This window comes from Cervus elaphus, chromosome 9 (genome assembly GCF_910594005.1).
Source record: "Cervus elaphus chromosome 9, mCerEla1.1, whole genome shotgun sequence".
Classification (NCBI taxonomy): domain Eukaryota; kingdom Metazoa; phylum Chordata; class Mammalia; order Artiodactyla; family Cervidae; genus Cervus; species Cervus elaphus.
The window spans coordinates 45196728-45223246 of NC_057823.1; the positions used below are offsets into that span (position 1 = coordinate 45196728).

Here is a 26519-nt window from a genome sequence, read left to right on the forward strand (position 1 = left end):
CCTGTGAGTGGGGGGCGGGCACACAGCTGTAGAATGGCTGAGCTGGCGAAGATCAGCAGCCTTCCCCCAGGAGTGGTGACCTACAGGGGGAGGGGACTGGCCAGGTCTGGATGGCGGGACAAGAGCCATCTCCACCACCCTTGGCTGCTTCTAGCAGGGTCTCTTGACTCTGCTCCTTAGTCCCTCTCCAACTTCCCGGCCATGGGCTGGGCATCCCGTCTTGCCTTGCAGGCTGAGCCCAACTCTTGGGCTCGCCTGTCCCTGGGCTGCCTTGCCTGCCACACCCAACACCATCTGGAGCAGACCTGGGAAGAAACCAAGGCAGAGAGGGCAGTCAGTCCAGATCAAGGGGTTCCGAGGAATGGGACTCAGCATCACCAAGAGGGGCCCAGTGGGGTCACATCTCTAGAGGGTAGGGAGCAGGGCATCTGGTCCAAGGCTCCACAGGCTTGGTATAGTCAGTTCAAAGGCAGCTGGCCTGCTGCCCAGGTGCCAGGATCACACTGGACAAAGGGCCCAGCGAGGTGGGGTCTCCCCTAGCCTGGCCCCAGGCATCCACAAGGCCAGGTGCCGTCGTGGGTGAGATGAGCTGGCAGAGATGAGGGCCAGCAGCCATCCTGACCTCCCCCACACCCCACTGGGAAGGAACATGCAGGGCACCTGCCACCATTGCCCCCCTCCCACCCCGCTGCCCTGCAGGTCGCAGCAGCAGACAGCCTGGGAAGTAGTGAAAAGGCACATATATTTAAAAAAGATCTCTTTACATATATACACTTGAATTAATTATAAATACACATAGAAACCAGGGGGCCAGCCACCAGCTCTGCAGGGATTCCAGGCCCCTGAGAGAGGTGGCTGGACAATAATTTAGGGCACAGAGAGCAGGGAAGGGTTGCATATATTAAGAGGGGATCTGCCCCTTGAGGCCCCCCAGAGGCGGTGGGGCCCTGAGCACCTGGGATTTCCTGAGTTTCCAGCTCTTGGGGCCACCCAGTTTTGAGGATGTCAGGGGTACAGGCCTGAACAGGGCCTTGTAAGGTGGGTGGGGTGGGAGCCCCAACCCAGGCCTGGAGGGGGGCAGTAGAGGATAGAGGCACAGAGAAGAAGGGCCACCACCCCAGGCCCTGCCTGGCACCCAAGTATCCTGAGTGGGGGCTGCACAAGGCCTCTGCCCACCAGGCAAGGCCTCGGAGGGCCCCCCGGGGCGGACAGCATTTTGGGGGTCTGCCCAGGCACCGGGCGGGAAGGCACTGCAATGGAGGCCTCGGAGGCTGGACGAGGGGCCCCTGGCCCTGCTCCTCTCAGTAGTCGGCTGGGGTCCTGGCCCTGCTCGGCTAGCCACCCTCTTCCCCGTGTAAATGGGAGCCTATTACGGATAAATAAGTTTCGTTCGGGAAGGATGCCTGGACCTAGGAGTTGGGAAAGGGGGGGCTGAACTGGATGACGCTCTGCCGCTCCGGTGCTCCACCGGCCGGTGCGCCCGCCGCCCCCGCACCCAGAGGGCCGGGGGGTTCAGGGGGCGGCGCAGCGTTGAGGGAGCGCAGCATGTCCTCCAGCACCTCCTTGAAGTTGATTTCACAGCCCTGGTGCAGAAGTGCCACGGGGTCAGCTGGGGCGTCGGGGGTGTCGGGGGTGCCCAGCAGCTGGCCGCCGGGGCCGGGGCCCGGGCCCAGGGCCGGGAAGGTGAAGGGTGAGGGCGCGGGGAAGGCCTGGGCCGGCGGGCTATACGTGAGGTCCAGGACCTCCCCAGGGCCAAAGGGCAAAGCAAGCGGGCGTGGGGTGGGCGGCGGCGCGAGGAGACCCCGAGTGCGCGCTTGCTTGCGCTTCACGTCAGCGTCCATCAGCCGCAGCTCCTGCAGGACTCGGCGCACGCAGACCTCTGGGATCTTGATGCCTGCGGGGGCGGGGCAGGGGCGGGAGCATCAGGGCCTGCAGGGTGGGGCTGAGGTCGCCCACCTCCCCCCAGCCCACCCCCTCGACTCACCGACTTGCTTCTTCTTGTCCTTGGTCTTGAGACGCACGATCTGCAGGTAGCTGCTGCTGGTGACATCGGCCATGACGGCGGCGATGCGGCCCCACACGCGCAGCAAGGCCCCGCACAGCATGTAGTGGTGGCGCAGCCGCAGGCCCTGTGCGCAGTCCTTGCCCTCCTGCACCAGCCGGCAATGCCGGTTCCTGCGAGGGACCACGGCTCTCACCAGCTGCCGCGCAAGCGAGCGCGTGCCCCCAACAGTCCCCCTAGGTCACCCCAGGCCCTCACCACGTGGTGTGGCTGCAGTGCGTCAGCGAGAAGGTGTAGCTGCTTTCCCAGGGCTCCCTGGCCTCCTCTGCCGTCACCTGAGGACACAGCGGGTTGAGCCCCTGCAGGAGCCTGTCCGCGCTCCCCAGCTGGTCGGCGGGAAACTGCGGCGCAAAGGACCCAGGGCTGCTCATCCCCCACCTAGCGGCAGGGGGCGGCCTGGGGGCTGCTGGACACTGGAGCATTAAGTGCACAGAGGCGGCCCCGGGGACCTACCCGGTGGAACCTCCGGCTCAGGCTATCCAAGGACTCTAGCTGGCTCTGCCGCCCTATGTTGGGCTTGTACACGGTGAAGAGCTTGCCGCGGTTCTGCTGGGCCAGCAGGCAGCTGGGCTTGTTGCCGCGGACCTGGATGGGGCAGTGCGCCGGGCGCGGGCGCGCCACATATCCGAGAAGGCGTGTCAACCGAGAGGGCGTGAGGATGGCCACCGCCCTCCCCTGCCAACCCACCAGCCTGGGTCCTGCCCCTGGGAGAGCATTGGGGGCTCGCTGGAGGACCCACCTTGTAGGAGAGGTAGAAGCCATCGTGGGTGCCCGTCAGCTCCAGCGACCGGGCGTAGGCCTCTTCCCACTTCAGGCCGCGGTCCACACTGATCTGCGGGCATTAAAGTGTCAAGTGACGGGAGGGGCGGTAGGCCGGGCGGGGATGGGCGGGGAGCAGGGCTGGGCGGGACAGTGGGCGGGGCAGGGCTGCTCACCTTGTAGAAGACCACCTGTCCATCCTGCGGGTGCCCGGGCGCCAGGAACACCTGCTGGCTCTCCTCATAGATCTCATCGATGCCAGGGGCCAGGTCTGTGGAGGGTGAGCGGGTGAGCGGGGTGAATGGTGGTCTGGGGCCCGGCCCAGGGGAGGGTGTCCCCACAGGGCTCACCCAGGATGCCCATGTCGTATTTGCCCTCCCTCTTGTCCGCAGCGATGAGGTGGTCAAAGGTGTCGGAGAAGTACTGGAAGAGTGCGTTCTGTTTGTGCACCTCCAACCCCAGGATGCGGTTCAGGAACTTGCTGATGGAGCAGTCTGCGGACGGCAGGGTGCCTCAAGCTGTGTTCAGGCTGCCTCCCCGTCTTCCCCCTCTCCCCTCATATCTGCCCCCCTCCCCATCCTGGAGGTGCCAGCCATCGACGGTCTCACCCTTCTCCACGTCCAGGCAGCCGGACCGGGACTCACGCCCGCCAATGCCCACTGACAGCAGCCCCTGCTTCATGTCTGCGGGGAGGGAGAGCCTCGCACGACTGCTGGCCACAGCCTCCGGGGCTCCCCCTCACCGCCAGCGTCTCCTCTGCCCCTGGTGTGTATGTGTGGGGGGTCTACCAGCTCACCACGGAAGAAGGTAGCATCCCCTCCGGGGTAGCCCTGGGGCAGTGGCACCTTGCTCTCCGTCTGGCTTAGGATGGTGGTGAGGACGCAGCTGAGTGCCCGGGCGCCGTACTGCGGGGAGGGCGAAGGGCCATGTCAGAGACTGTGGCACCCCAGGTCTCAGCACCCCAGGAACACTCCTCTCCTGGGCCCCACCTCCTCGGGTACCTTGTTCTCAAAGTTGTACTTGCTCAGGTCCCGGGACTCAGTGGCACGGCGGTCCCCGTGGGTCAGAGCCCCCTGCCCAGGATGGGAGGCCGTCACACGTTACCCATGTGTTGCTCCTCCCTGGCCCGCCCCCCTTGGGGAGCTACCAGCCCGACCCCTGCCTGCAGGCTCACCAGGCTCTCCAGCCGCTTGGCCACGATGGAAGCAAACCTGCGCTCCCCCGCCAGCTCCGAAATGAGGAAGATGTACTCCGGCGCAGAGACCTGGTTGGAGCGGTGGGTCCGGCCTGGAGGCAGAAGGGGTGTTTAGGGACCAGGTGGGCCTCCTTCGGCGAGGTGGCCTGGGGCGGGAGCAGGGCTCACCAAACTGCTGGATGGCTCGGTCAGCGCTCCAGGGCAGCTCCAGCGTCATGTGCACCCGGCGCCGCTGGTTCTGGACGCGGCGGTCAGCTTGGAGGGAGACACCGGAGCTGGAGGCCTCTGAGATGATGGCCACAAGCTGGGACGCATGGTTGGGGATGGGTGAGAGGGGCGGCAGGGCGGGCAGCCTGCTCCACCTTGCCCCACACCCCATGTGCCCTGGGTTAACTGGAAGCATTCAGGGTGATCCATACAGGAAAGTCAGGTATGTGTGTCCCTGAGGGGCCTCTGTGGGCTTACAGTGGAGTCTGGACCATCCTGAGTCACCCCCAGAGTCTGCTGACCCTGCAGACATCAGCTCCCACGGGGTGGCTCAGCATCAGCGGGCCAGGCGCTGACAGAGAGCCTGGACGACTCACACTGAGAGTGGGACTGGCGAGGGCTAGGGGGCCCTACTCAGGCACACAAGCACAGCACACCCCCTACACACTGCTGGTGGTCCTCCAGCCAGTCTATCAAGAGCCCTGCGCCTCTCAGCCCACATGCAGCCACACACGGGGTGCCCCAGGGCCCCCACCTTCTCCCCACTCATGAAGCGTTCCTTCTCCCTGAGGTTCACGTGATCAATGGAGAGACCCTGCTCCGCTCGTGACTCGAACGCCACTGTCCCGTCAGGTCTGGACACTACGCGGCCCTTCCTGCCGGTCATCTATGGCCGTGGAGGGGAGAGAGGACAGGTTGTCAGCTGGTATGGCCACCCAGGGGCTGGTCCCCATGGGCCTCAATTTCCCCATCTGTCCCGCCACCTGGCTCCTGGGGCTCCTGGGTGTGGGTGGGTGGTGGGGGCTGCCAGAACTTGGCCTCTCCCTAGGCTCGGGTACCCATGGGGTGGTCAGCAGGCACTGTCATTTCATCTTCCTGAGTCTTTTTATTGCAACCCGACCATACGGGGCCAAGACAGATCTGAGGTGGCACCAGGGCCCGTCCCGGGAAAGCGCACAGGCACACAGTGGAAGAGAGGAAGGGGGAGGGGGTTGGGGGTTGGGCCTGGGCAGCACTGCCTGAACGGGAGAGCAGGATACTGGACCCAGCAGCCACCCCCTACCCACCCACCCCCACCAAGCTGGCCACCAGGGGGCACCAGAGCTCACCTCGGCCACGCACTCTGGGCCCCCCAACTGATCGATGAGCTCGTCCAGGGTGTTGACTGGCAGCTCCCGGCCCAGCGCCTGCACCTTGGCCAGCAGGTCCTGTTTCAGCCGCTCAACCCGCTCCAGGACACCGGGGCCGTGCAGGTCCCGCTGTGGGGGGCACAAGGGGCCTGTGGGGCCGGAGGGTCAGGGGGAACTGGGCCAGGCCACCTGTCCACAGCCCTGCTCCCAGCCATGGGCCCTCAAGGATGAGGGAGTCCATGGGTAGTGGGGGTCCAGAATCTTTCCCAAAACCCCTGGCTGCCCCTGCTCATGTGCCCCTGACTTCCTGCTTAGAGCCTGAGAAGTGAGGATGGGGAGGGCGGTATTGGGCCTCACCGCGGTCATCGGCCGGGAGCCCGATGGTGTCCACAATGACCACATCGTCGTCCAGCAGGGACTCGGGGGAGGAGTGGAAGTCACTGTCCAGGCCGCCGTCCGACTCCGTGCTGCTGTCATCACTGATGCGGATCACACCCGCCGCCTCACATGCCAGCCTGGGCACCTTGGCCCCACGGCCCCGTGGCCGCCCTGCAGAGAAGCAGTCAAGGGTCACTGCAGCCTGGTCCCGGGGAAACTCCCAGTGGTCCAGGGACAGGCTGCATGCCTGGATGGTTAGGGCTTACAGCCCAAGTCCCTTCCCCCTGTGCAGCTGTGGCATGTCTGGGCCCTGATGTTGGTGGGGGTGTGTTACCGACCCTGCCAGACTTCTTGACATAGCAGCGTGTCCTTGGGTGGTGCCTGGGGAGGCCACGTGCCCCACCTCACAAGGCGGCGCTGGGTGGGTCGGCCACAGGACATGCCCAAGCCCTGGGGGATGGCAGTCCAGGGGCCCAAGTAACCTGGATACTGTCCCAGACACCCTGCAGGGTGCTCCCAGGAAGCCTGAGGGGCAGGACTGGGCCCCAAGGCTGGCTGTGTGCCCTCAGGTGAGTTGCTTGGTCTCTCTGAGCCTCACTTCCCCCTGATGAGAGGATGCTCAGCCTTTGCCTGCAAGAACAGGGTGCAGTGTGTGCCTGCAGGTAGGTCCTCAGGCCACTCCCCTATCCTGGGGTGCTTTGTAAGAGCTCCATCCTGGTCCCCTGGACCAGTGTGGTTTCAACCTCAGGCTCACTTTCACCTGGGGAATACGAGGTCCTGCCTTCTGGGGATGAGGCTGGAGGCCTTGGGGATGCACTAGCCACACCGCCATCCTGCAGCACTGGGGTTTTTTGCTGACTGAGCAGCTGCGCTGGAGGGCTGGGGTGGGGATGGGCTCAGGCCATGTGGCTGTGTGGCAGCACACCAACCCAGGTTGAGGGTCAGAGAGGAGAGAGACTGGAGGGCTGGCAGGAGCAGTGAAGGGCCATAGGGGCAAGGTCCAGGTGGGTGGCGGGCACTTACGCTTTCTCTTACTGCCTGCTCCTCTCTCTCGCCTTCTCTTGGTCGAAGGAAAGTGCTTCTGAATTAGCGACAAAAAGACGCCTCTGAAAGTGAGATGCAGAGTTTGTTTTCACTGGGAGACACCGAGGGGTTGGGTCCCATGTGTAAGGGCTGCTCTGTGAGGAGTGGATGCCTAGCACTAAGGGGCCCTAAGGGTGGGTCTGGGCACAGGGGCTCAGAGAAGATGGGTAGAGGGGGAAGGAGCTGCAGGGCCGGGGGTGGGGGACCCACTGGGGTCCTACCCACACTTGGTGGGCAATGGATGGAATGTAGGTGGGGGGCTGGGTGGGGCTCTGCCTGCAAGCTCTGATGGCTCTGAAGAAGGGGGACATCCCAGGGTGGGGGGCCCAGCGGAAGGGAGGACATGCTGGACCATGTAGGAAAAGACGGGATGAGGCAGAGCGGGCAAGGGGCCTCATGCTGGGATCCTCCCCCAGGGTGAGAAGGGAGGCCAGGGGCTTCAGGAACCACCAGAGAGTCCCTAAAATCTGTGTAGTCCTTGAAACAGCCCAGTACCCACGTAGGGGGCAAGCCTGGGGAAGACTCTTTCAAAAGTCTCGGGACCCTGGGCCACCACCCACCGAGTCCTGGGTCCCCATGGTTACCCTTTCTGGCTTAACAACCTGGGCTGGACCTGAGGGTCGGGGTTGGCTCTTTCGGCTGGGGTCACAGGCAGGGCTAGGCCCCAGGTCGGCCCCAGGGTTGGTCACACAGAGAAAGGGCCCTACAGTGTCACTCACTCGGCGGCAGATACGAAGCCATCAAGCTGTCCCTCCTTCTCGCCCAGCACCTCCCGGGTCCGCGCCTCACCTGTGGACTGCAGCCCGATGACCACACACTGCAGAGGTGGGTGTGTGTGAGCAGGCTTGGCACCCCTGCCCCCATAGCCACCCCTGCAGCTGGAAACCTGGGGCTGGCCTGTTACTCCGCCCTCTCTCCCCCGTGCTTCTCAGGCTGCCAGACCCCAACAAGCCCACATCCCCTGGGACGTTAACCTGGCACCAATGGCTGGCCTCAGCTCCCAGACAACCCTGTTCTCCACATAAGTCTGTGCCCGCTTCTTTCTGGGGACTCAGCCCAGCCCAGCTCACCTTGTCCTGGGCCAGCTCCTCCTGGGCCAGCTCTACCAGCCGGTGCACCTTGGCGGCCACACACAGGTACTTGAAGAAGCGCTGATGGGCTGACCAGAACTGGCCCCACAGGGACTTGCGCGACTCCAGGCCGATCCAGTCGGCTGCCTGCTGGAACACGCCCAGGGCCTCGGCCCACTGCAACGACATGCCCAGCTCAGCTTGCTACTGCCGGCCCCCGCCCCACAGAAATGTAGGGCCAGAGGATGGGGGCTGCAAGTGGGGCTATACAAAGGCCCTGGCGATAACTGGATGGTCAGAAATGCTAAAAATCCAAAATGTATAACGTTGGGAAAGCCATGGTGAAAATGGCGCTCATGCAGTCAGAGGGTAAATGGACAACACCTCCAGAGTGGTGGGGATATCTGCCGTGCCTGCCTCCTGCCACTGGCCTCCAGGGGACAGCGGGCCATGTCTGGGGCATCTGTAGTTGTCACCAGGGAGGGGGTTCTTGGTATTGACCTGGTGGGGCCAGAGAGGCTGTTCCACACCCTGCAACACCTAGAATGGCCCCATGGAGAGAGACTAAAATGGCCACCAGCTCTGGATCACACCTTGGGGACAAGGGGAGGGGAGTCTGACAGCATCCCCAGCTTGAACGGGATTGAGATGCTGGGCTCCCGCCAAGGATGAGGTGGGCGGGTTAGCCAATTCCTCCTGTCTACAGTCTGACTAATCTGAGTGGCGCCCTCAAGGGCAGATGCTGAAGGTGATGGGGCAGAACTCCAAGGGGACAACAAGGCTGTCCGTTAGGTCAGAGGCTCACCAGCAGGGCTGCCCGGTTATAGATGCGCTCGAAGGCCGGGGTCAGCGGGATCTCCTCGATGCGGAAGGTGACACCAGAGAAGCTGAGTTGGCGAGCGATGTACATGCCACTGACCTTCATGTCCATGGCCACAATCTCCATGGCGCCCACACCCCTGTGGGCAAGCACAGGCTGCCTGGGTGCCAGCTAGGGACCACATGCTGGGTCCCAAGAGATGGAGCCAGCGAGGTAGGGGCTGTCACTGTGAAGAGTGAGGAAGGGCTAGGTGCACGGGGTGCGGTGTGTGGGGCAGAGAGCATTTGCAAAGGCCCTGTGGTCATCAAGGGCCTGGTGCGCCTTGGAAAGAGAAAGTGGTCTGCCTTGGTGGGGGGCAGGGAAGGGCCCTTCCCCTGAGATGAGTGGAAGTACTAGGCAGAGAAAGCATGCAATTTTCATTCTAAGACCCCCCTGGTTGCCACAGCAAAGTGGGTGGGAGGGGTGCACCTCCACATATGACAAGCAGAGCCCTCTGTGGCCCCACCTCCATCACGTGGGCATGAAGAGCGCACCTCTTCTCGATGGCGTGCAGAAATTCCTCGAAGGTCCGGAAGGGCGTGCCCTCACCCCAGATGCCCAGGCGGCTCATGTAGATCATGTTCCGGGGCTCAGAGGCACCTAGGGGAGGGGGGCCGCTGTCAGCTCCTCTGACCTGGCTAGGTTGGCAGCCTTGGATGGGGCCCCAGAAATGGCATGAGGGCCAGCAATAGGGACCTGAGGCTCTTGGAAAAGTGCCCACGGCTAGTGGGCAGAGGGGAGGCCCTGACAGGGGCTGGTACCTCTGCAGACAGGCTGCAAGGTGGCTGGCAGGAGTGGGCTGTAGATCAGATGCCCCTACAGCTGCGCTGGGGCAGGCATCACCCATCGATGAGCGGGCCCTCACCTGTGGCACTGGCATAGACCACCCTGGCCAGGGGCAGTTTGTTCTGCAGGTCCAGCACGGCCTTGCCCATCTTGGTGGAGCTTGCGTTCTTGGCTTTGTGGCACTCATCAAACACAATCTGGGGTAGGCGTGGGTTAAGGACTGTTCTGGAAGGCAGGCCGCCCCACAGACCCACCACACTGCCTCCCTTCCTGGCTGGGGTAACTCCAGAAGGTGCCTGGGGTCTCTGGCCACAGGGCAGGGTCCTTGGGGTGTGAGGCTACCAGGGCCACTGGAAAATAGCCCTAGATCCCAGTGATGTTCACAGAAGTTGGAAAACAGAAAGTTCTTCATGTTTTCAGGGGAGCAAGTTACAGACAAGTAAGTCTGTCACAAACCTATCTGAAAGACAAGGTGTGAGTGCCATGTGTGTGTGCACGTATCCACACAAATGTACATAGGGTCAATGGAGAACTTGTGGGAACATGGGTGAGAAAGTTAGCCTGATGCCAATAGCCTGCCCCCGGGTGTGAGGTTAACCTTGGTATTTTTCATGCTGTTACTGAGCTGATGCATCAGTAGACCTGCTGCTGTGTCTTGCTTGAGGGCCTCTGTACAGACTTTGTCCTGTGAGCAGAGGACCTCAGGTCTCCTCTCATCAAGAGGGAGGGGGAGCCTCGGGAGAATGCAGCTGCCCCACTTCTGGGAACAAGGGCAGATCCTGGGAGGATAGAGCTTGAGGGTCCTCTGTGGGCCCCTGCAGAAATCCCCAGGAGTTGTGGCCCTTGAATGCCCAGCTGTGGGGAGGCCAAGGTGGGTCCTCTGGAAGATTGTTACTGGTAAGAGGAGTGTGTGAAACAAGAGGTGGACAGGACACAAACATCAGACTCTAGCTTATACTCTCCTACACTTCATTTTCCTACAGTTTGGTGTGACCAAAAAGGAAGTGATCTCAGGCTTAAGAGCGAAGGAGGGAGAGGCCTGGGACCCACACCAGCTGGCCAAGCTGGGGCAGGGGGGTGCCTCTGGCCTGGCTCCCCTTTGGATCGCCTGGCCTGGCCGGCCCACTCAGCCCCACTACTAGGCGGCTGGATGAGGACCGGGGAGGAACTGCTTTCCATCTCCAAACCTTGAGTCTCACCGCCTGGAGTGTCTCAGCCAACACCACCCTGATTCTGTGGGCATAGGTCTGGCCCATTGGAGCCAGGAGGCCTAGGCAGACAGCCAGGGACGGGTAGCAACGGTCACTGAGGGCGAGCCTGTGACACCAGGCCCTCCCTGCCGGGAATTCCTCCCGTACTTCCTCCCCTCCAGAGCCTGCCAGGATAGGACTTGTCAGGGTCTCCCGGCCCCCTGTCCTAGACCCCGCCCCTCTAGCCCCGCCTCTGCGCTCGGCTCCGCCCCCATCCCAGCTAGGATACCACGCCGTCGAAGGCCTCCCCGCACCACTCCAGGATCTGCCGGATGCGCGTGCGGTGCTGCCCACCGGCCTGGCTCTCACCGATCAGGGCGGAATAGGTGGCGAAGAGGACGCCCTCTGAGGTAGTGTTGTCGCCGTACTTGATCTGGGGGAGAGGGCGGACATCTGTGCGTGAGGTGGCTTGGCCAGAGCTGGGCTCCGAGACCCCGACCCGCACCAGGTTTGAGGCTGCGGCCCACCCACCTTGCTCAGTGCGTGCACCGCGATGCCGGGGGCGGCGATGTCCCGGAGGTCGCGCTCCGCGTCGTACTTGAGATCATTGGAGACGCTGAACCTGGGGTTGCGGGCCAATAGGCTTCAGGAGGCCCCTCCCCGGCTGCAGGCCCGCCCCGCACCCAGGGGAGGCAGCTCACCACAAGGCCTTCTTCCTGCCCCGCAGATAGTTCTCCAGGATGACGCCGGCCACCGTGCGGCCCTTACCCACACCTGCGCCATCTCCGATGAGGAAGCCTGCGCGCTGCCCGCTGGGAAGCAGGACCTCATGTTGCTGCCGGGGTGGGGGAAGGGGGTTCAGCGTGCGACAGGGTCAGGGTGGGCACTGAGACTATCCCCACGCAGGACGCAGACCCGGTGGGAGACCCCGGGATCACCTGACAGGCGTAGGTGATGGCCTCCAGCTGCAGGGCGGACAGGGCCCCACTGTCCGACGAGGGTAGGGCGAGGGTGTAGGTGATGTCCGGCGGCGGGACGCTGGACAGCGTGCTGGTCTCCACCACACGGTCCGGGTGCTGCCTCCCAATCTTGGCTATAGGGATGGGCCGAGAGGGCAGGTCAGGGGCGTGCCCATCAGCCTAGTGCCAGCAGGTGGCAGATTGCTACAAGCCTCCCAGGTGCAGAAGAAGGTGGCCTGCCTCTCCATTGTAACCTCGGCCTGCCGCTGGTTTTGTGCCAGGTGAGGATCACAACCCTGATTACAGAAGAGTCCCTCAGGAGCCCACCCATAGCACGCACACCTGCTCTGGCAGTTTAAGGTTCCCAGGTACCTTCAGAGACCCCCAAAATTGGCGCCCCAGGCCAGAGGACCCAGGCCTCGGGCGCTGTGCAGCTGAGGGTCTCCATAGCAGGACACTCACACTTGGATGGCACGTAGTCAGCGTACGTCTCCGCGTGGCCCAGCTCCTCTGCCTCGTCCTCCTCGGCCTCGTCGTCCTCCTCAGGCTGACTCTGAGCCTGAGGAGAGGTGCTGTCACACTGGGGACTGTCCTGTCCCCTGCAACCTGCCAGCCTCCCTGTCAGGGGCAGGAGCCTGGACCACTAGCCAGTGCAGTGACTCAGGTGATGAGAAGGTGTTACCCTCCCCCACTGCCCCCCACCCCACCCCCACCCCCGCAGCATGGTGCCTCCCTGGGACCTTAGTTTCCCTGTCTGTAAAATAGACCATGCTCCCAAGCTGGCCCAGACTGTGCACACAGCAAGTGCCTGAGTGGCCCTCCCTAGTGCCCAGGAGGGGTGGGCAGGGGTAGGGAAGGTACCTGGCTCACCTGGTAGCTGATGAGAAGTGGGGTGCTGGGGAGGGAGGACACAGGGTCCTCAAGGCCTGTAAATGGCCCACTGGGCGGGAACAGCTGGAGGGGAGAGGCAGCGAGAGGGGGCATGAGCCTGCAGGCCAGAGGTGGGGCTGAAGTGCCTGGATAGGCCCCCAGCCTCCAGGAGGGCTTGCCCGATTGTCCTCAAGCCCCTGAGCTGGCTACAAGCCTCCCTCCTGCTGCCTGCCCACTTATATCTGCTGCATAAATAAGTACCTGGGGCACACAAAGCACTAGATAAAGGAAGAACTAGGAATGCAACATGAAGCATGATAAGTAGACAACACTGCTGTACGTTGTATATGAAAGTTAACAGTAAATGCAAGGAGTTCTGGGCACAAGAAAATAAAATGGTTTTCTACTTCTTTTTTTTCTCCTTTTTTGGCTATGCTTTGTGGCTTGTGGGCTCTTAGTTCCCCAACCGGGTATTGAACCCAGGCCCTCAGCAGTGACAACGCCGAGTTCTAACCACTGGACCACCAGGGAAGTCCCCCTATCTCTTTATTGTTGTATCTATATGAGACAGTGGATGTTCACTGACTTATGGTGGTCCTTTTTCATGACACATGCAAGTCAATCGTTGTGCCATGTGCATCTCCTTAAACTTAGCGCCATGTGTCAATTACATCTCAATAAAACTGGAAGGAAAGTAAAAAAATTTTGTTTTTTTAATCAAAGTGTAGTTTCCTTTTCTTTTTTTTTGGTGTGTGTATGTGTGTGTGGCCTGTGTTGTGCCGCATGCAGGATCTTAGTTCCCTATCTAGGGATCAAACCTGTGCCTCCCTATGGTAGAAGCACAGTCTTAACCCCTGGACCACCAGGGAAGTTAAAAAAGAAAACACAACACAAAGTTTTCTTGAAAATAAAATGGAAATGACGTACAAGGAGATCAGAAACCTACTCTCAATTCCATCTCCCCTTTTTTTTTTTTGAATTAACAAAAACAAACAAACAGCCTTGAGCTCAGGTTCCTGGAAGGCTGAGTCAGGTTCCCGCAGCCCTGCTGGCCGCAGCAGGAGTACGTGTAGGGTTTCAGCTGCCCGCTTGGGCCTGGCAGAGGCTAGAAGCCGGCGGGAGAGCCCTGGTGAGGGGAGGGCAGGGTTACTGCCCCATTGGGCCCCTGCAGCCAGAGGTACGGTTGGGCCTGGGTTGCCTACTGCACCTGCTCTGGGCCTGTCACATCCCCCTGACCCTTCCTGAGGGTCCAGGAGTTTCACGGGCACTGAACCCGTCAGGGCAGCTGGGCAGATATCCACCAACATCCGCTAGTGTGTACTGTGCTCCCCAGAGTCCCCCTTCGCCCTGGGAGCCCCTGCATCTTCAGGCCCACATGGGAGACACGAGCAACCTTGAGTAGCAGCGTTGTCTGGGTCTGAGCAGCCTTGGCATGGCTGCCAGCTTGGAGGCTGGATGTACTGACCTTGTCGTGGGCGGAGGGGCCGGTGCTCACGTCCCAGATGGTAGGCACCTGACTGAGGCTGTCAGCGTGCGGGAAGTCGGGCGTGTCGGCTATGTCCGAGAGGGAGTCCACGGACGAGGAGAAGATGGAAGCGTTGGAGAGGTCATCGAGGTATGAGGAGTCCTGGAAGACAGGCTAGGTATGGGCGGCTGTGAGGCCACACAGGCAGAACCACAGGCCCAGCCATGCCGTGGATGATGCTTGGCCACACAAAGGGATAAAGCCCTGACACTCGCTACCACGTGGATGGGCCCTCAGAACATGATGCTCAGTGAGAGAAGCAGACAGAGAAGGACACACAGCATGTGATTCCACTGATGAGAAACGTCCAGAACAGGCTGATCCACAAAGTAAGTGGGTTCCTGGTGGTCAGGGGCTGGGGAGGAGAGGGGAGTGACTGCTCTTGGGGATGGGGTGTCTTGGGGGGGGTGATGGGATGTTCTGGAACTAAACAGAGATGACACTTGCATGACTATGAATGCACTGGAAACACTGAATTACACATTTCAAATGGGTCAACTGTATGGTACATGAATTATAGCAATAGAGCTGTTTTTTCTGTTTTAAAAAGAAAGGGGAAAAGTAAGGGGAGGTGAAAGAAAGCAGACCCCACAAGTACACACTGGAGTCTACTTAGGGCACACCTATCCTTGTGAAGGGGTGATGCCAAGATGCAGGGGCCCCCCAGTGCCTGGAGCTGGGGAAGGTGAAGGCCCCAGCCACCTCCCTTAGCCCTTCTGGCCTGAACGTGGGACACGCTCAGCTGATCACTCCAGGGAAGGAGCCCTCCAGCCTGCCTGACATGGGGCAGGAGTTATGGACAGCCTGTGGTCCCAGAGGGCATGTCAGTGGGAGCATTTCTCGAGCAGGGAGGGGCCAAGGAGGTAGGGCCAAGGTGGAGGAGGAGGGAACAAGCCCTTTGGGAGCACCCAGCCCAGCGCACCTTCCACAGGTCACCGTCCACCAGGGCGGGAGGAGGGCCACAGCCAGGTGGGCTGAGGCAGGTTGCCAAGAAGGCTGCATGTGTCCCATTAACCTGTGGTGGGGGGTGGGGGAGGCAAGGAAGGTGGGCAGAACAGACCAGCTGGGTCTCCAGCCTAGGGACTCAAGATCAGTGGACTCTAGGGAGGAAGGGACGCCGGAGAGTGGGGCCCACCCAATGTGCCCGGCTGGGGCCTGGAGGCCACAGTTGAGCTAGCTCCTGGCTAGGTTGGGGGGTAGAGGGGGATGTCCCCTCAGCCCCAGGTCACTAAGACTAGGCACCCTGGCTCAGGTAGTGCCAAGCCCTGCCCCACCCCTCTGCAGAGTGTTTCTGGGGCTCCCCTCCCACTGATCTACATGGGAACCACCTGCCCCCGCCCTGGGGTGAGGGGACCTCCAGGTGACACTGACCAGCTTCCCCAGACCCCCATGCTCCCATGCTAGCAGGCAGGGGAACCCAAACAGGCAGGTGGGACCCACCGTGCCCAGAGAACAGGGGGAATGGCAGGAAGGGGCATGGCAGGGTCAGGGCCAGGTCGGCCAGTCTGAGGCTGGGGGCCCTGGGAAGATGGCCTCCCACAGCATGTTGCCCTGGCTTGGGGGGTTTGTAAGGAAAGCTTTCTGTCCGCTAGGCCCCTACTGGCCCCTGCCCCCCGCCATGCACAGCCTGGTCTCATGGTGTTGGGGGGACAGACCCCAACCTCCCCCACCGCCTGCAGTGGCAGGACCCTGTGACCTGGTCAAATCCAGGCGAGGCAGTGAATAAAATCTTCGAGGCTGGGACAGAGCGGGAAGGGAAGCAGGAGGGGAATGCCAACCCCAGGAGTGGGAAGAGGTGCTCCGTGATCCACTTTAGGCTCCTGGCACCCTCACACAAGAGCTGGGTGACTCAACAGGCCAGAACACCCATCTCAGGGGACACTGAGGCAGTGAGGGCTGGGGGGTCTGACCTGCCTGCTCCCCAGCCCATCCCTGGTCAGCTGGGGTCAGAGGTGGCCCATCCTGAGCCTGGTGGACAATGAGGAGGTCCCCAGACTCTGCAGCCTGGCTGGGGTGGGGTCTGGGTACAGGCAAGGAAAGCTGTCTTTGCTGAAATCCCCTGGCACCACATCTGCGTGGTCCTCCCAGCGGATGGCACTGAGTTTGGGCACAGTGATGGTGGCCCAGGCCATCAGCCAGCAGACCTGGAGCCCTGAGGGGGTTGCCCTGCTCCCTGAAGGCAGAACAGTTGCTGAGCAGTGGGCAAGAAGCAGGGCGGGGCTGGGGGCCAGCCCTGACTATGGCAGAGTCCCTGGGCCGAAGGGGACTATACCCTCTGAGAGGGCTGCACGGAGACCCTTCCCAGGACAGTGTGCAGGGGAAGGACACCCCCTCCACCATGGAGGAACCAGGAGGTCAGGTCAAGGTTGGCAGCAGGGACCCCTGGTGTGACAGGTGAGAAGGGCACGTCCCTCCTGGGTCCCTCCCCTAGGAATCCATGGTCCCAGGGTGACCACAAGAAAACACCAGACAAGCCCAGACTGGGGACATCCTGTAGGATGCCCAGCCCCAGCTCTCCACCCACAACTGCCCAGGCCCCCACCCCCAAGGGGAGACAATGGCAAGACCAAGGAGGCCTGGTGACATGGGGTCCTGGGGCAGAGAGGACAAGGGGACGTGCAGACCCTGGCTGAGGATGACACATCAGCACCAGCCCATCAGCTGGGATGCAGGTGGTGCTGAGCTGAGGTGTGACCCATAGGGACCCTGAACTGATCCACAGCTTCGCTATAAACCTAACCCTGTTCTGAAAAGTACAATTTATTAAGGAAGTGGGTGCCCTCTCCCCAGTCTGTGGACCCTGTCCCTACCAGATGCCCAGAGGGGCAGCCAGCATCATCTGGGGGCCCCTGGATCCTCGGGGGCAAAGGGAGGTGGGGCCTCACTGGGGTCACCAGGGTTGGGGGTAGGGCTCCCAGGGCCCCTCCTGCCCTGCCCAGGGTGGGTGTTTGGATGCGAGTGAGAGGGCGCCTGCCCATGTCAAGACCTGACCCCCGGCAGCCACAGCAGACCTGCAAGATGACCTGAACCCAGATCTACCCTCTCTGGGTCCCAAGGCCCAGTCAGGCCAGGGCAGCAGCTCCCCGGCCCTCACCAAAGCCAACTCAGCAGCCTGTGTCCACCCCACCCCCAGTCACCTTCTGACCTGTGTCCCCACCCTGCTCCTTCCACTGCAGCCCCTGAGTGGGGAGTTGGCTGGTTACCCTGACAGTTCTCTCAGCATCTAGAGACCCCGGACCAGTGAGGAGCTGGAGGGACCTGGAGGAGCTGCCCACACAGCGATGCCCCCATCTCATGTCCACCACCAGTACCCAGCAGGACAGAACAGGACAGCCCCGAGACTGGAGGTGACTCTGGGTCTGCTCTGCAACCCTTCCCAGCTGAGGAAGCGACACCAGAAACGCCCTTCAGACACAGATCCAGGGGCCCCAAGGACAAACCGGGGAACAGAGGGATGGGAGGATGGGGGTCAGGGGAATGGAGGAGAGGGGGATGAAGGGAAAGGGGGATGGAGGGATGGGAGGACAGAAGGACAGGAAAGGACCATTCCTACCTGTCCCATCAGAGCCCGTCTCAAGCAGTGCCCCACCCCGGCCCATGGAGCCAGTGCCCCCGTGCCTGGAGTGCCCCCGAGACTCCAGGTGGGGTGGCTCTGGCCCCCTGTTGCCCCCCCGCCTATCCTCCCTGGCTGTCCCCACATCCCACGTGGCTCTGCTCGGAAAACTCCAGCGGAATCACCCTGGCTGCCAAAAAAGCCGGACGGAGCCCGCCTCCCCACCCCCACCCTGGTTGTTCCCACGGGCCGGGCCCGCCCCGCCCCCCCCCACCCCCCCACCGCCCCGTCGGCCTTGCACGCCTGGCAGGAGCGGGATTACCTTGCCGATAGTGGCAAACTGCAGCCAGAAGCGCAGCTGGGACATGGTGATGGCCGGGTCTCTGGGAGGCAGCGGGAGCAGCTGCCTCATGACCGCGGGGGCTCAGCCCGGCCGGCCCTCAGCCCTCAGCCCGCGCCCGCCCGGCTGCATTTGCATGTTGGTTTAGTCACCGCCGGCGCCTACTTCCCCTAAGGCCGGCTGACTTTCAGGAAATGATGCCTGCCTGGTAAGTCAGGGCGATTACTGGCAGAGTGCAGAGAATTACTGAACGGGGCGGATTCTAGCCACAGACGGCTGTCAACAGTGCCGGCCTGCCGCCACCGGCCTGAACCCTGCTGCTGCCGGCCTGTACCCTGCTGTCCTGGCGCCCTCCCTGCCGAGCCTCAGTTTCCCCAAATCGCTGCCCTCCAGAGTCTGGGCCCAACTGCGCCTGGCAGGGACCACGGCTGTCCTGGGGGTGCCCATAGCAGCAACTCAAGGGGCACAGACCCCATGCTGTGGGGAGGAAACCAAGGCTGGCCCCTCCTGGGTCTGCCGTCAGTTCCTCAGCCTGCACCCTGACCTTCACTGCCTGTCCTGGCTGCCCTAGAGCTGACCCTCAGCACCTGCCTCCCCAGGCGGCTTGGCCCAGGGCCTTTGCCCATGCTGTAGACTGCCCCCCCACTTGGAGGGCCACCCTGGCAGGGCTCTGAGGTCCCACCTAGCTCCCATTCCTGCCTTGGCGAGGGGTTTCTGTCCTTCCGCTTCTCCATCTCTCCCTGCAACCCATAGCCCAGCACAGAGGGAGAGATACAGACAGGGCCAGCAGCTGGGGGACACAAAGCCGTCAGGCTAGGCGCCCCATCCTGGACTATTTCTTTTGATCACCCCCATCCCAGGACAGTTCGATGCCGGCCCTTAACCAGGAGAAGCAGGTGGGCCTGTAGGCCTCCCTGCACCTGCCCAGTGCCCCGGGACTCTAGTTGGGAGGGTCCCTGGGGTCAGGGAGACCTTGGTCTGACGCTGCAGCCCCACTCAGTCTGCAGCCCACAGCTGGGGAGGAGGTGGGGGGCACATGGCCTGGAGGCCACTGCTGAAGGCAAGGAACATGTAGAAATGGCAACCAGGAGAGGTAGGACATACACAGTCTGGCAACGGGGAAACGTAAACTGAAACCAGCAGGACACCTTCCATACCCGCCCGAATGGCTGGATCCATGAAGCCGGCAGGGACCAATGTGGGAGGATGAGGAGAAACTGGAACCCCACACGGCAAGTGGGCTGTGAAATGGGGCAGCGTCCTCAGAAAAGTCACTCCATGACCCTGTGATTCCACCACCAGGCACCCATGAGGGGCAGTGGAGACGCAGGTCCACATGGAAACCCACACACGCACAGCAGCCAAAGGTGAACACAACCACGTGTCCCTCCGTACTCGGGAGCGTCACTCAGCCAGGAAAAGAGGGAAGCCCTGACACTTGCTGCCATGTGGACGCACCCCAGGAACACGACGCTCAGTGAGAGAAGCACACAAAGGACACACAGGGTGTGATTCCACTGATGGGAAACGTCCAGAACAGGCCGATCCACAGACACAGAGAGTGGGATCCTGATTGTCAGAGGCTGGGGAGTCATTGCTAATGAGGATGGGGTTTCTTTTTAGGGTAATGGAATGTTCTGGAATTACATAAAGGTGGTGGTTGCACAGCTGTGCAAATATACTTTGGAGGAATAAATTTTAAGGTGTGTAAATTCTGTCTCAGTTTTAAAAAGAACTACTAGGAGACTGACATGAAAAGAAGATCCAAAAAGGACAAGCACAAACTTTTGTTATTAGATTTCAGGGGCAGGAAACTGGTAGGATTGCCAGGAGTGGGCTCAGACTCTGTCCCCTGTATCTTATCACCAGATGGCTCATTGTCCCTGTCTGACGTGCGGCTGCCCAGCTGCCAGGACACTCTCGGGTCCCCAGGCCACCACTGGGCTGGACACGTAGGGGTGGTTGAGGCCCATGATGGGACCCTCTTTGGGGAGGGGTCGCTGCAGAAGTAGTCAACTAAAATGTGGCCATGCTGGAGTAACGGCTGGTGCCCTTACAAAAGGGAGGTCTGGATGTGTACAAAGAGAAGACCGGGTGAAGACGGAGGTGAGAGGGGCATGATGGGACCAAAATCCTGGGACACCTGGGGCCCAGGTGCTGAGAGAGGCAGAACAGGCCCTCCCCCCAGAGGACCCCGGAGCAGGGGGCCTTGGCCATGGAAGTGAACCAGGGGCTTCCCATGGGAAGCAACTCTGTGCTGGCAGCCAGCACCAGGAGCTCTGGGAACTGCTGGCTGGGTAGGCGGGGCCTCCAATTGTGGGAGATACACCCGCAACGCAGATGCTGCTGCTCCTCCCCACAACCCGCGTAGGATGCTGCCGAGAGTTTGCGAAGCACTTTCCCGAGCTGTGACCTCATCCTGTTTCCCAGAAGCCCAGCTGGCAAACGGACAGCGCCCTCATCCAGGCCCACCTGGGATGCCTGGAGGGACCCTCAGGGCACATGCTCACCTTCACGACAGAGAGAGAAGGGCTCAGTGCACTGCAGAGTCCCCCTCCCCAGGGCCTGGCAGAGATGCATGGATCCAGGGAAGCTTGTGAGGAAGGGACAGGATAGCACCTGCTCCCGGGGGGGCTGCAGGGGGCTGGGCACTGGGGGGCAGCAGAGGAGGGCGGGGTGGTTACCCCTGCAGCCAGGACTCCAAAAACACCAGAGTGGGGAGGATCAGAGGAGGGCCTGGAGGGGTAGGGGCAGGGACAGCTGGAGGCACAAAGCCTGAAGAGGTGTGTCTGGAAGGCTGAGCACTACCCCCCCAGCCCTGACCCTAACAAGGCCCCAAACATCCCCCTGAAAGAGATTCAGTCACATCTGCAACACATGTTTACAGCAGTCTGTACATGCATGTTCTCACCAGCATGATTCACAGTAGCCGAAAAGCAGAAATGACCCACAAGTTCTTCCACAGGATGGGTCAACACAATGTGGTCCCTCTACACAGTAGAATATGATTCAGCTAGGAAAAAGGCTAAAGCCCTGGCCCTAGCTGCCACATGGAGGGAACCTGAGAACACAATGCTCAGTGATAGAAGCAGACACACAGGTTGTGATTCCAATGATGGGAAATGTCTAAAACAGGCCAATCCACAGACAGAGAATGGGTTCCTGGTTGTCAGCGGCTGGAAAGGGGTTGGGGCTTCTTTTGGGGGATGGAATGTTCTGGATCTAGAGGTGATGGCTGCACAACTGTGAATGTACTAAAACTGAATTATAAGAAATGCAAATAATATTTCAATTTAAAAAATGAAGAATAAAGAAAAGCCATCTCCCGCAAACACATAGTACACCCCAGGCCTGGAGACCCCACATGGTGCCCCTTGAGCTGTCAGGGGTGTTGGGGTCTGAGCGGCTTAGTGCCAACTGCAGTGCACAGTGGAGGGACTCAGTGGACGCTGCCCCAGCAGGGGTCTACATCAACCCATCAGCAACGAGACACACTGATACAGGGCCTTGGAGTTGATGTGTTATGTTTGTGGGCCTCCCGCCAGGGACTCCGACCCCTCCCAGCGTGGGGCACCCTACAGACACCTGGTTGGTTCTCCTCGAAGCCTCAGCACACACATGGGGGCACACAAGTGTAGTCATGTGGATTGCACCTGTGATGTCGGCCTTGGCCGTGTAAGCTGGTACACGTAACATGCAGGGAAACTGGGTGAGGCAGGGAGAAAAGTGAAAGTGTTAGTCATTCAGTCCTGTCCAATTCTTCACGACCCCAAGGACTATAGGCCGTCAAACTCCTCTGTCCATGGGATATTCCAGGCAAGAATACTGGAGTGGGTTGTCATTTCCTCCTCCAGGTAATCTTCCCGACCCAGGGATTGAACCTGGGTCTCTTGCACTGCTGGCACATTCTTTACCATCTGAGACAAGGTGAGGCAGGGCGCTCAGGGATTTTCTGTATCATTTTGGCTACTTTGCTGTGAATCTAAGATTTTTTTTTTCTATTTTTTGGCCACACCATATGGCATATAGGACCTTATCTCCTCGACCAAAGATGGAACCCACATCCCCATGCATTGGAAGCAAGGAGTTCTAATCTGGTGGACTGCCAGGAAAGTCCCTGTAAGGCTAAGACATTTTATTTTATTTTAATTTTTTAAGGCTAAGACATTTTAAAGCTCATTGTGTTTTACGAAAACCTTCAAACAAACAGAAAAGAGCGTCAGGGATGAAATTTTCAGTGGACCCCTCCCTGGCTGGAACTAGGGCTGTGGCAGTTCAGCAGGCGCCTGGTCTGACGGCCAGGACTGTCCAGACAAGCAGAGCTACCTCCAAGTGGGAGCCAGACTGACCTCTTGCCCTAGACCCCCAGAGCAAATTCCCTTGGCTGTAGATCCCTCCCAGATAACTGGTGGATGGGGACCTACCCCACACAGAGGCAGGCTTGACCCCACCAGGTTCTGGGCTCAAGCTGGCTGTGTGGAGCCTCCATGGAACTGCTCCAGGCCCCAAGGGAAGGCAGGGGGAAGCTTTCTGCTTGTGGGCTATGAGGGTCACACATCCCCCCAATAGTCTTTCCCTTTTCACTTTGGCCAGCAGGAAACTCAGGGCTCAGGTTTAGTTACCAGGGGGATGTGTTAAGGCCTACAGGTGTACACCCACTGCCTGCCCCCAGCCCAGGTCTGCACTCCCCATTCCAAAACTCCTTCTGATGTACCAACAGGAGCAACCGCTTCTGGTATGTGTCATGGGCCTCGTGAGGGCTTCACATGATGAAGCGGCTGTAATGACTACCCTGAACTCCACAGCTTACAACAGCACATTCATTACTTTATGGTTCTAGAGGTCGGAAGTACGAGATGGGTTCATGGGACTGGTAACCTCTGGAGGCTCCAGTGGAGCACTGGCTCCCCACTCTTCCAGCATCTAGAAGTACCGCATCCCTGGCTCACAGCCCCTCCCTCCATCCTCACAGCCAGCAGGGCAGCATCTCCAGTCTCTATGCCTCTGACCCTCTACGTCCCTCTTTTAAGGACCTTGTGATGACACTGGGACCCCAGGGGTCAATCCCATTTCAGGGGCCTTGGCTTAATCCCACCTGCAAAGTCCCCTCTGCCCCATGAGGTGACACATCCACAGGTCCCAAGATGAGGATGTCTTTGGAGCTGTCCCTGTGCCAACCACCATGCGATGTCACTCAGTCTGAACCAGGAGCAGAGTGGACCCACCAGGTGGGAGCTGGGCTGGGAAGAACCTTGAATGCCAGGCCCACTCTGGACTCCGTTCTGCTTTTGGCTACAGGCACAGGGGTCCCATGGGAGATGGAGGATGCTGACAACAGAATCAGATCCTGGCTGCACTACGGTCTAACATCTGTGTGACCCCATGGTCGGCAATGGGGTGAGAGCTCATTTGAAGACGTTTCACTGCTTTAAAGAGATACCTGGTCCAAGTCGCCCCCTGCATGGGAGACTAGAGAGTGAGTGGGCTGCGGCCACACTCTGTGAGCTTCTGTGGGGTGGACGTGTGACCTCCAATGAGGGGCCATGCAGGGTGCTCTTCCCCACCTGCAGCAAGCAGCGGATGCAGTGCCCCAGGGGATTCTTGGCTTGGAAGCCATGTGAATTCTTGACAGAGCCCAGGAGGTGGTGGAAGCGGTGAGTGGGACGGAGAGTGAGGCCCATGGGTAGCCGCAGGAGCTGGGTCAGCCCACAAAGGCTTCCGCTGGCCCTGGACTCGGCATGGCCCAGGCCTCATCCATCCAGGACGGGATGTCCCAGCAAGGGAACAAGTCTGGACACAGAGTCAGGCCCTGGACCCAGTGGACAAGAGGCCCATCAGCTGCCAGCCCACGGCGAGCCAATGCCCAGAGACGAGGGGCCACGGCAGATGCCCTAGGAGTGTGAACCCACCAACCTTCCTCTCCTGGTGGTCAATGGTGTCCTCATGGACCAGAGGCCAGCAGTAGAAACCGCAAAGCCTTCTATAGATTCTGGGAGGCTAGATCTACGGACCTCCTGTCCCCACTCCAATATCCTTGCCCTGGGGGGTCTCAGGGGTTCCCAGGGGCAGGCTCTGCTCCCCGGGCCACAAAACCAGCATGTCACCTCCTGGGCAACCATAAAGGTCACTGATGGGGCAGCTCAAATGACAGACATATCTCGCATTTAGGGCAGACGTCCAGGGCATGGCATGGGGGCAACGCCTCCAGGCTCTGGGATCTCCCTGCCTCCCCACTGCCCAGCTTCTGCCTCCCTCATCACATGCCTCCCCACGCTGTGTCTCTACAGGGACTTCTGGCAAGGTTAGGGCCACTCTAACCAGGATGACCTCAGCTCTGTCTTTACTAACTGACCCACAAAGTCCCGACAGCCAAGTAGGTTCTCATCCTGAGGTCCCAGGAGGATGCAGACTTGGGGGGATGCAGTCACTGCAGCACACACCCCCACCACCCCGTCTAGCTCTCTTGCCAGTCCTGCTGCCTCCGGTGGGTGAAGACCAATCAAAAGGACCTTGGCCTGGGTCCATGCGAGTCCAGTGGGCCTGCACTGGCCTGTGTGTGCCATGGCCTTCCTCAGCCTGTCACCTGGTGGGGCCCACGAGCTCCCACTTTACGGAAGGAAACCTGAGCACCTGACACCCCCACCCCAGCTGGTCCACTGGATGGTCCCCAGACTGTGTGCTGAGTCTGTCCAGACACAGGAAGCTCTTGGGGCCGAGGATTCCAAACTTCCAAGGGAGACTCAGCACCACACAGCCCCTGTTGCGCCTACTTCCTGCCCCCAGGTGGAGGTCACCCTGGCACTAAGGCCCCCTCCAGGATGGCACTGGGCTTCTTCCCACAGACCTCTCTGCAGCTCTCGATCAAGGGCTGCTGAGTGGAGGGAAGCGCGGCACCCGCTGTGAACCCCCTGGACGAGGCATGGGGATTGTGGACCCACGAAAGTGCCCGAATGGAGAAAGCACAGGTATGGGCAAAGCACTTGTGATGTGGCCTGTGACCCACACGCAGGTGGGAGTGACAGCGGATGGGCCCCTAGTCTCAGTGACATGACCTCTGACCCAGCGCCCCTGCTATGGAAAAGTTATACCGGCTATCCCCCCAAACAAGCCCCGTCCGCAGGTACTAACACCTCCAAGAGGTGCGCAGCCCAGCCAAGGTCTCCTACCTGAGGAAAATCACTGCTCTTTGGTGGGAAGCTGGGGGCGGTGGCCGCAGGGCCATAGCTGGTGTCCATGCAGGGCTGGCCCATGATGAAGGAGGAATTCATGAACTGGCTGCAGGAGGAAAAGGAAGCTGAGCCGGTAGGTGTGGTGGAACTCTGCCCACCCACCCCACATGCAGGACAGAAGTGGGGGTCACCAGCCTGCAGGAACAATTCTGTCACCTCAGAAATTCTGCTTAGGAAGGGCCCACATGCCCACAACCCCAGACATGGAACCCCAGAAAAACCTTGAGGCTCTGGCTGCATGTTCTTTTCATGCCCTTTGCATGGGCCATTCCTTGGCCGGATTCCAGGCCTGCTCCCCACCCGGCAAATTCCTATTTATCCTTCAAATCCCAGCTTGCCAATGCCCTTCATGAAGTTGCCCTCCAGGCTCCTTTCAGCCCCATAGTTTCTCACTGCCCACGTGATGTCCCCACAGTGGGGCCCTCCCTGGCCCCCTTGTCCCACTACTGCTGCTTGTCTCCCTGGAGGGTTCTCATTAAGGCAGATCACAGCAGGTCAGTCTAGGGTTGGGTCTCAACTCTCCTGATTATCGGACACTGAAGCCCCACTCCCCGACTGAGAGCTCTGGTTCCATTTAGCCCCAACTGTGGGATGGAGAGGCAAAGTGAAGCCCCTGTGGGTGAGGGCCCCCCAGAAGGGCCCTGGGAGCTGGACACTTACTGGCTTTCGCTGGAGAAGGCTGGGTATGTCGTGGGCGAGAAGCTGTTCCACCAGGGGTAGTGCAGCATGGTGTCCTATGACAAAGCAGTGGGCATCAGGGCAGGGGGTGGTGGGGCAGGGTCCCTAGTCCCCCCCACTGCCCTGGGGCAGGGTCCAGAGGGCACTGAGCCCTGCCCCCACCAAGGGCCTCCCAGCAGGTTCATGTGCCTCCGTTTCCCCAGAGGGCCAGGGTGAACGGGAAGGTCCATAGAATGTGACTGGCTCAGAGAAGGGGCACATGACCCCAACCAACCAGTTAGAGCCTTCCCTGGGATTTTATACCTGTAGCCAGTGGGAGTGACACCGCCTTCAGACGGCAGGCCTGGGGGACCTGACTGGTCCCAAGATGGGTCCCTATGCAGGCTAGCCTGCCTGAAGACAAAGAGGCTGGCCCTCCCCTGGGGAGGAGAAGGTCCTGGGAGATTAGCCAGGAGCTTCCCAGGCCTCATGTAAACTGATGAAGGAGATGACATTCCTGCTCAGGCGTGCAGCAGATAATACAGAACTGCCAGATAAGATACAGAATGGCCAGTGAAACCTGGCCAGTGAAATTGGAATTTCAGATAAAGAAATGATAGCTCTTAGTGTCAATACTGTGGGCCAGTCCCAGTGTGGCCTGAGGGAC

The 26519-nt window shown here is 60.6% G+C and overlaps 1 protein-coding gene across 9 annotated transcripts in view; it reads right to left on the minus strand.

The window, feature by feature from the left end:
* Window positions 1–725: 725 nt before the first annotated feature.
* SBNO2 (strawberry notch homolog 2) overlaps window positions 726–26519 on the minus strand; it is a 42246-nt gene continuing 16452 nt past the window's right edge. For 3 of the 9 annotated variants that reach the window (XM_043912650.1, XM_043912651.1, XM_043912649.1), the window contains exons 3-33: window positions 25856–25929; window positions 25133–25241; window positions 21552–21671; window positions 14014–14187; window positions 12549–12632; window positions 12141–12237; window positions 11658–11812; window positions 11421–11554; window positions 11251–11341; window positions 11009–11152; window positions 9609–9726; window positions 9238–9343; window positions 8690–8843; window positions 7885–8061; window positions 7534–7631; window positions 6755–6837; window positions 5711–5902; window positions 5333–5502; window positions 4759–4890; window positions 4185–4320; window positions 3996–4108; window positions 3823–3894; window positions 3618–3726; window positions 3430–3504; window positions 3172–3315; window positions 2998–3092; window positions 2802–2894; window positions 2516–2647; window positions 2261–2337; window positions 1985–2175; window positions 726–1894 (exon numbers count right to left, since the gene is read on the minus strand). In XM_043912650.1, the coding sequence (XP_043768585.1) occupies window positions 1410–1894; window positions 1985–2175; window positions 2261–2337; window positions 2516–2647; window positions 2802–2894; window positions 2998–3092; window positions 3172–3315; window positions 3430–3504; window positions 3618–3726; window positions 3823–3894; window positions 3996–4108; window positions 4185–4320; window positions 4759–4890; window positions 5333–5502; window positions 5711–5902; window positions 6755–6837; window positions 7534–7631; window positions 7885–8061; window positions 8690–8843; window positions 9238–9343; window positions 9609–9726; window positions 11009–11152; window positions 11251–11341; window positions 11421–11554; window positions 11658–11812; window positions 12141–12237; window positions 12549–12632; window positions 14014–14187; window positions 21552–21671; window positions 25133–25241; window positions 25856–25929 (4134 nt within the window). In that variant the 3' untranslated portion in view covers window positions 726–1409. Of the gene's footprint in view, window positions 1895–1984; window positions 2176–2260; window positions 2338–2515; window positions 2648–2801; window positions 2895–2997; window positions 3093–3171; window positions 3316–3429; window positions 3505–3617; window positions 3727–3822; window positions 3895–3995; window positions 4109–4184; window positions 4321–4758; window positions 4891–5332; window positions 5503–5710; window positions 5903–6754; window positions 6838–7533; window positions 7632–7884; window positions 8062–8689; window positions 8844–9237; window positions 9344–9608; window positions 9727–11008; window positions 11153–11250; window positions 11342–11420; window positions 11555–11657; window positions 11813–12140; window positions 12238–12548; window positions 12633–14013; window positions 14188–17626; window positions 17763–17948; window positions 19913–21551; window positions 21672–25132; window positions 25242–25855; window positions 25930–26519 lie in introns of those variants that run through there. The other 6 variants (XM_043912652.1, XM_043912654.1, XM_043912653.1 and 3 more) reach the window with 6 other exon arrangements.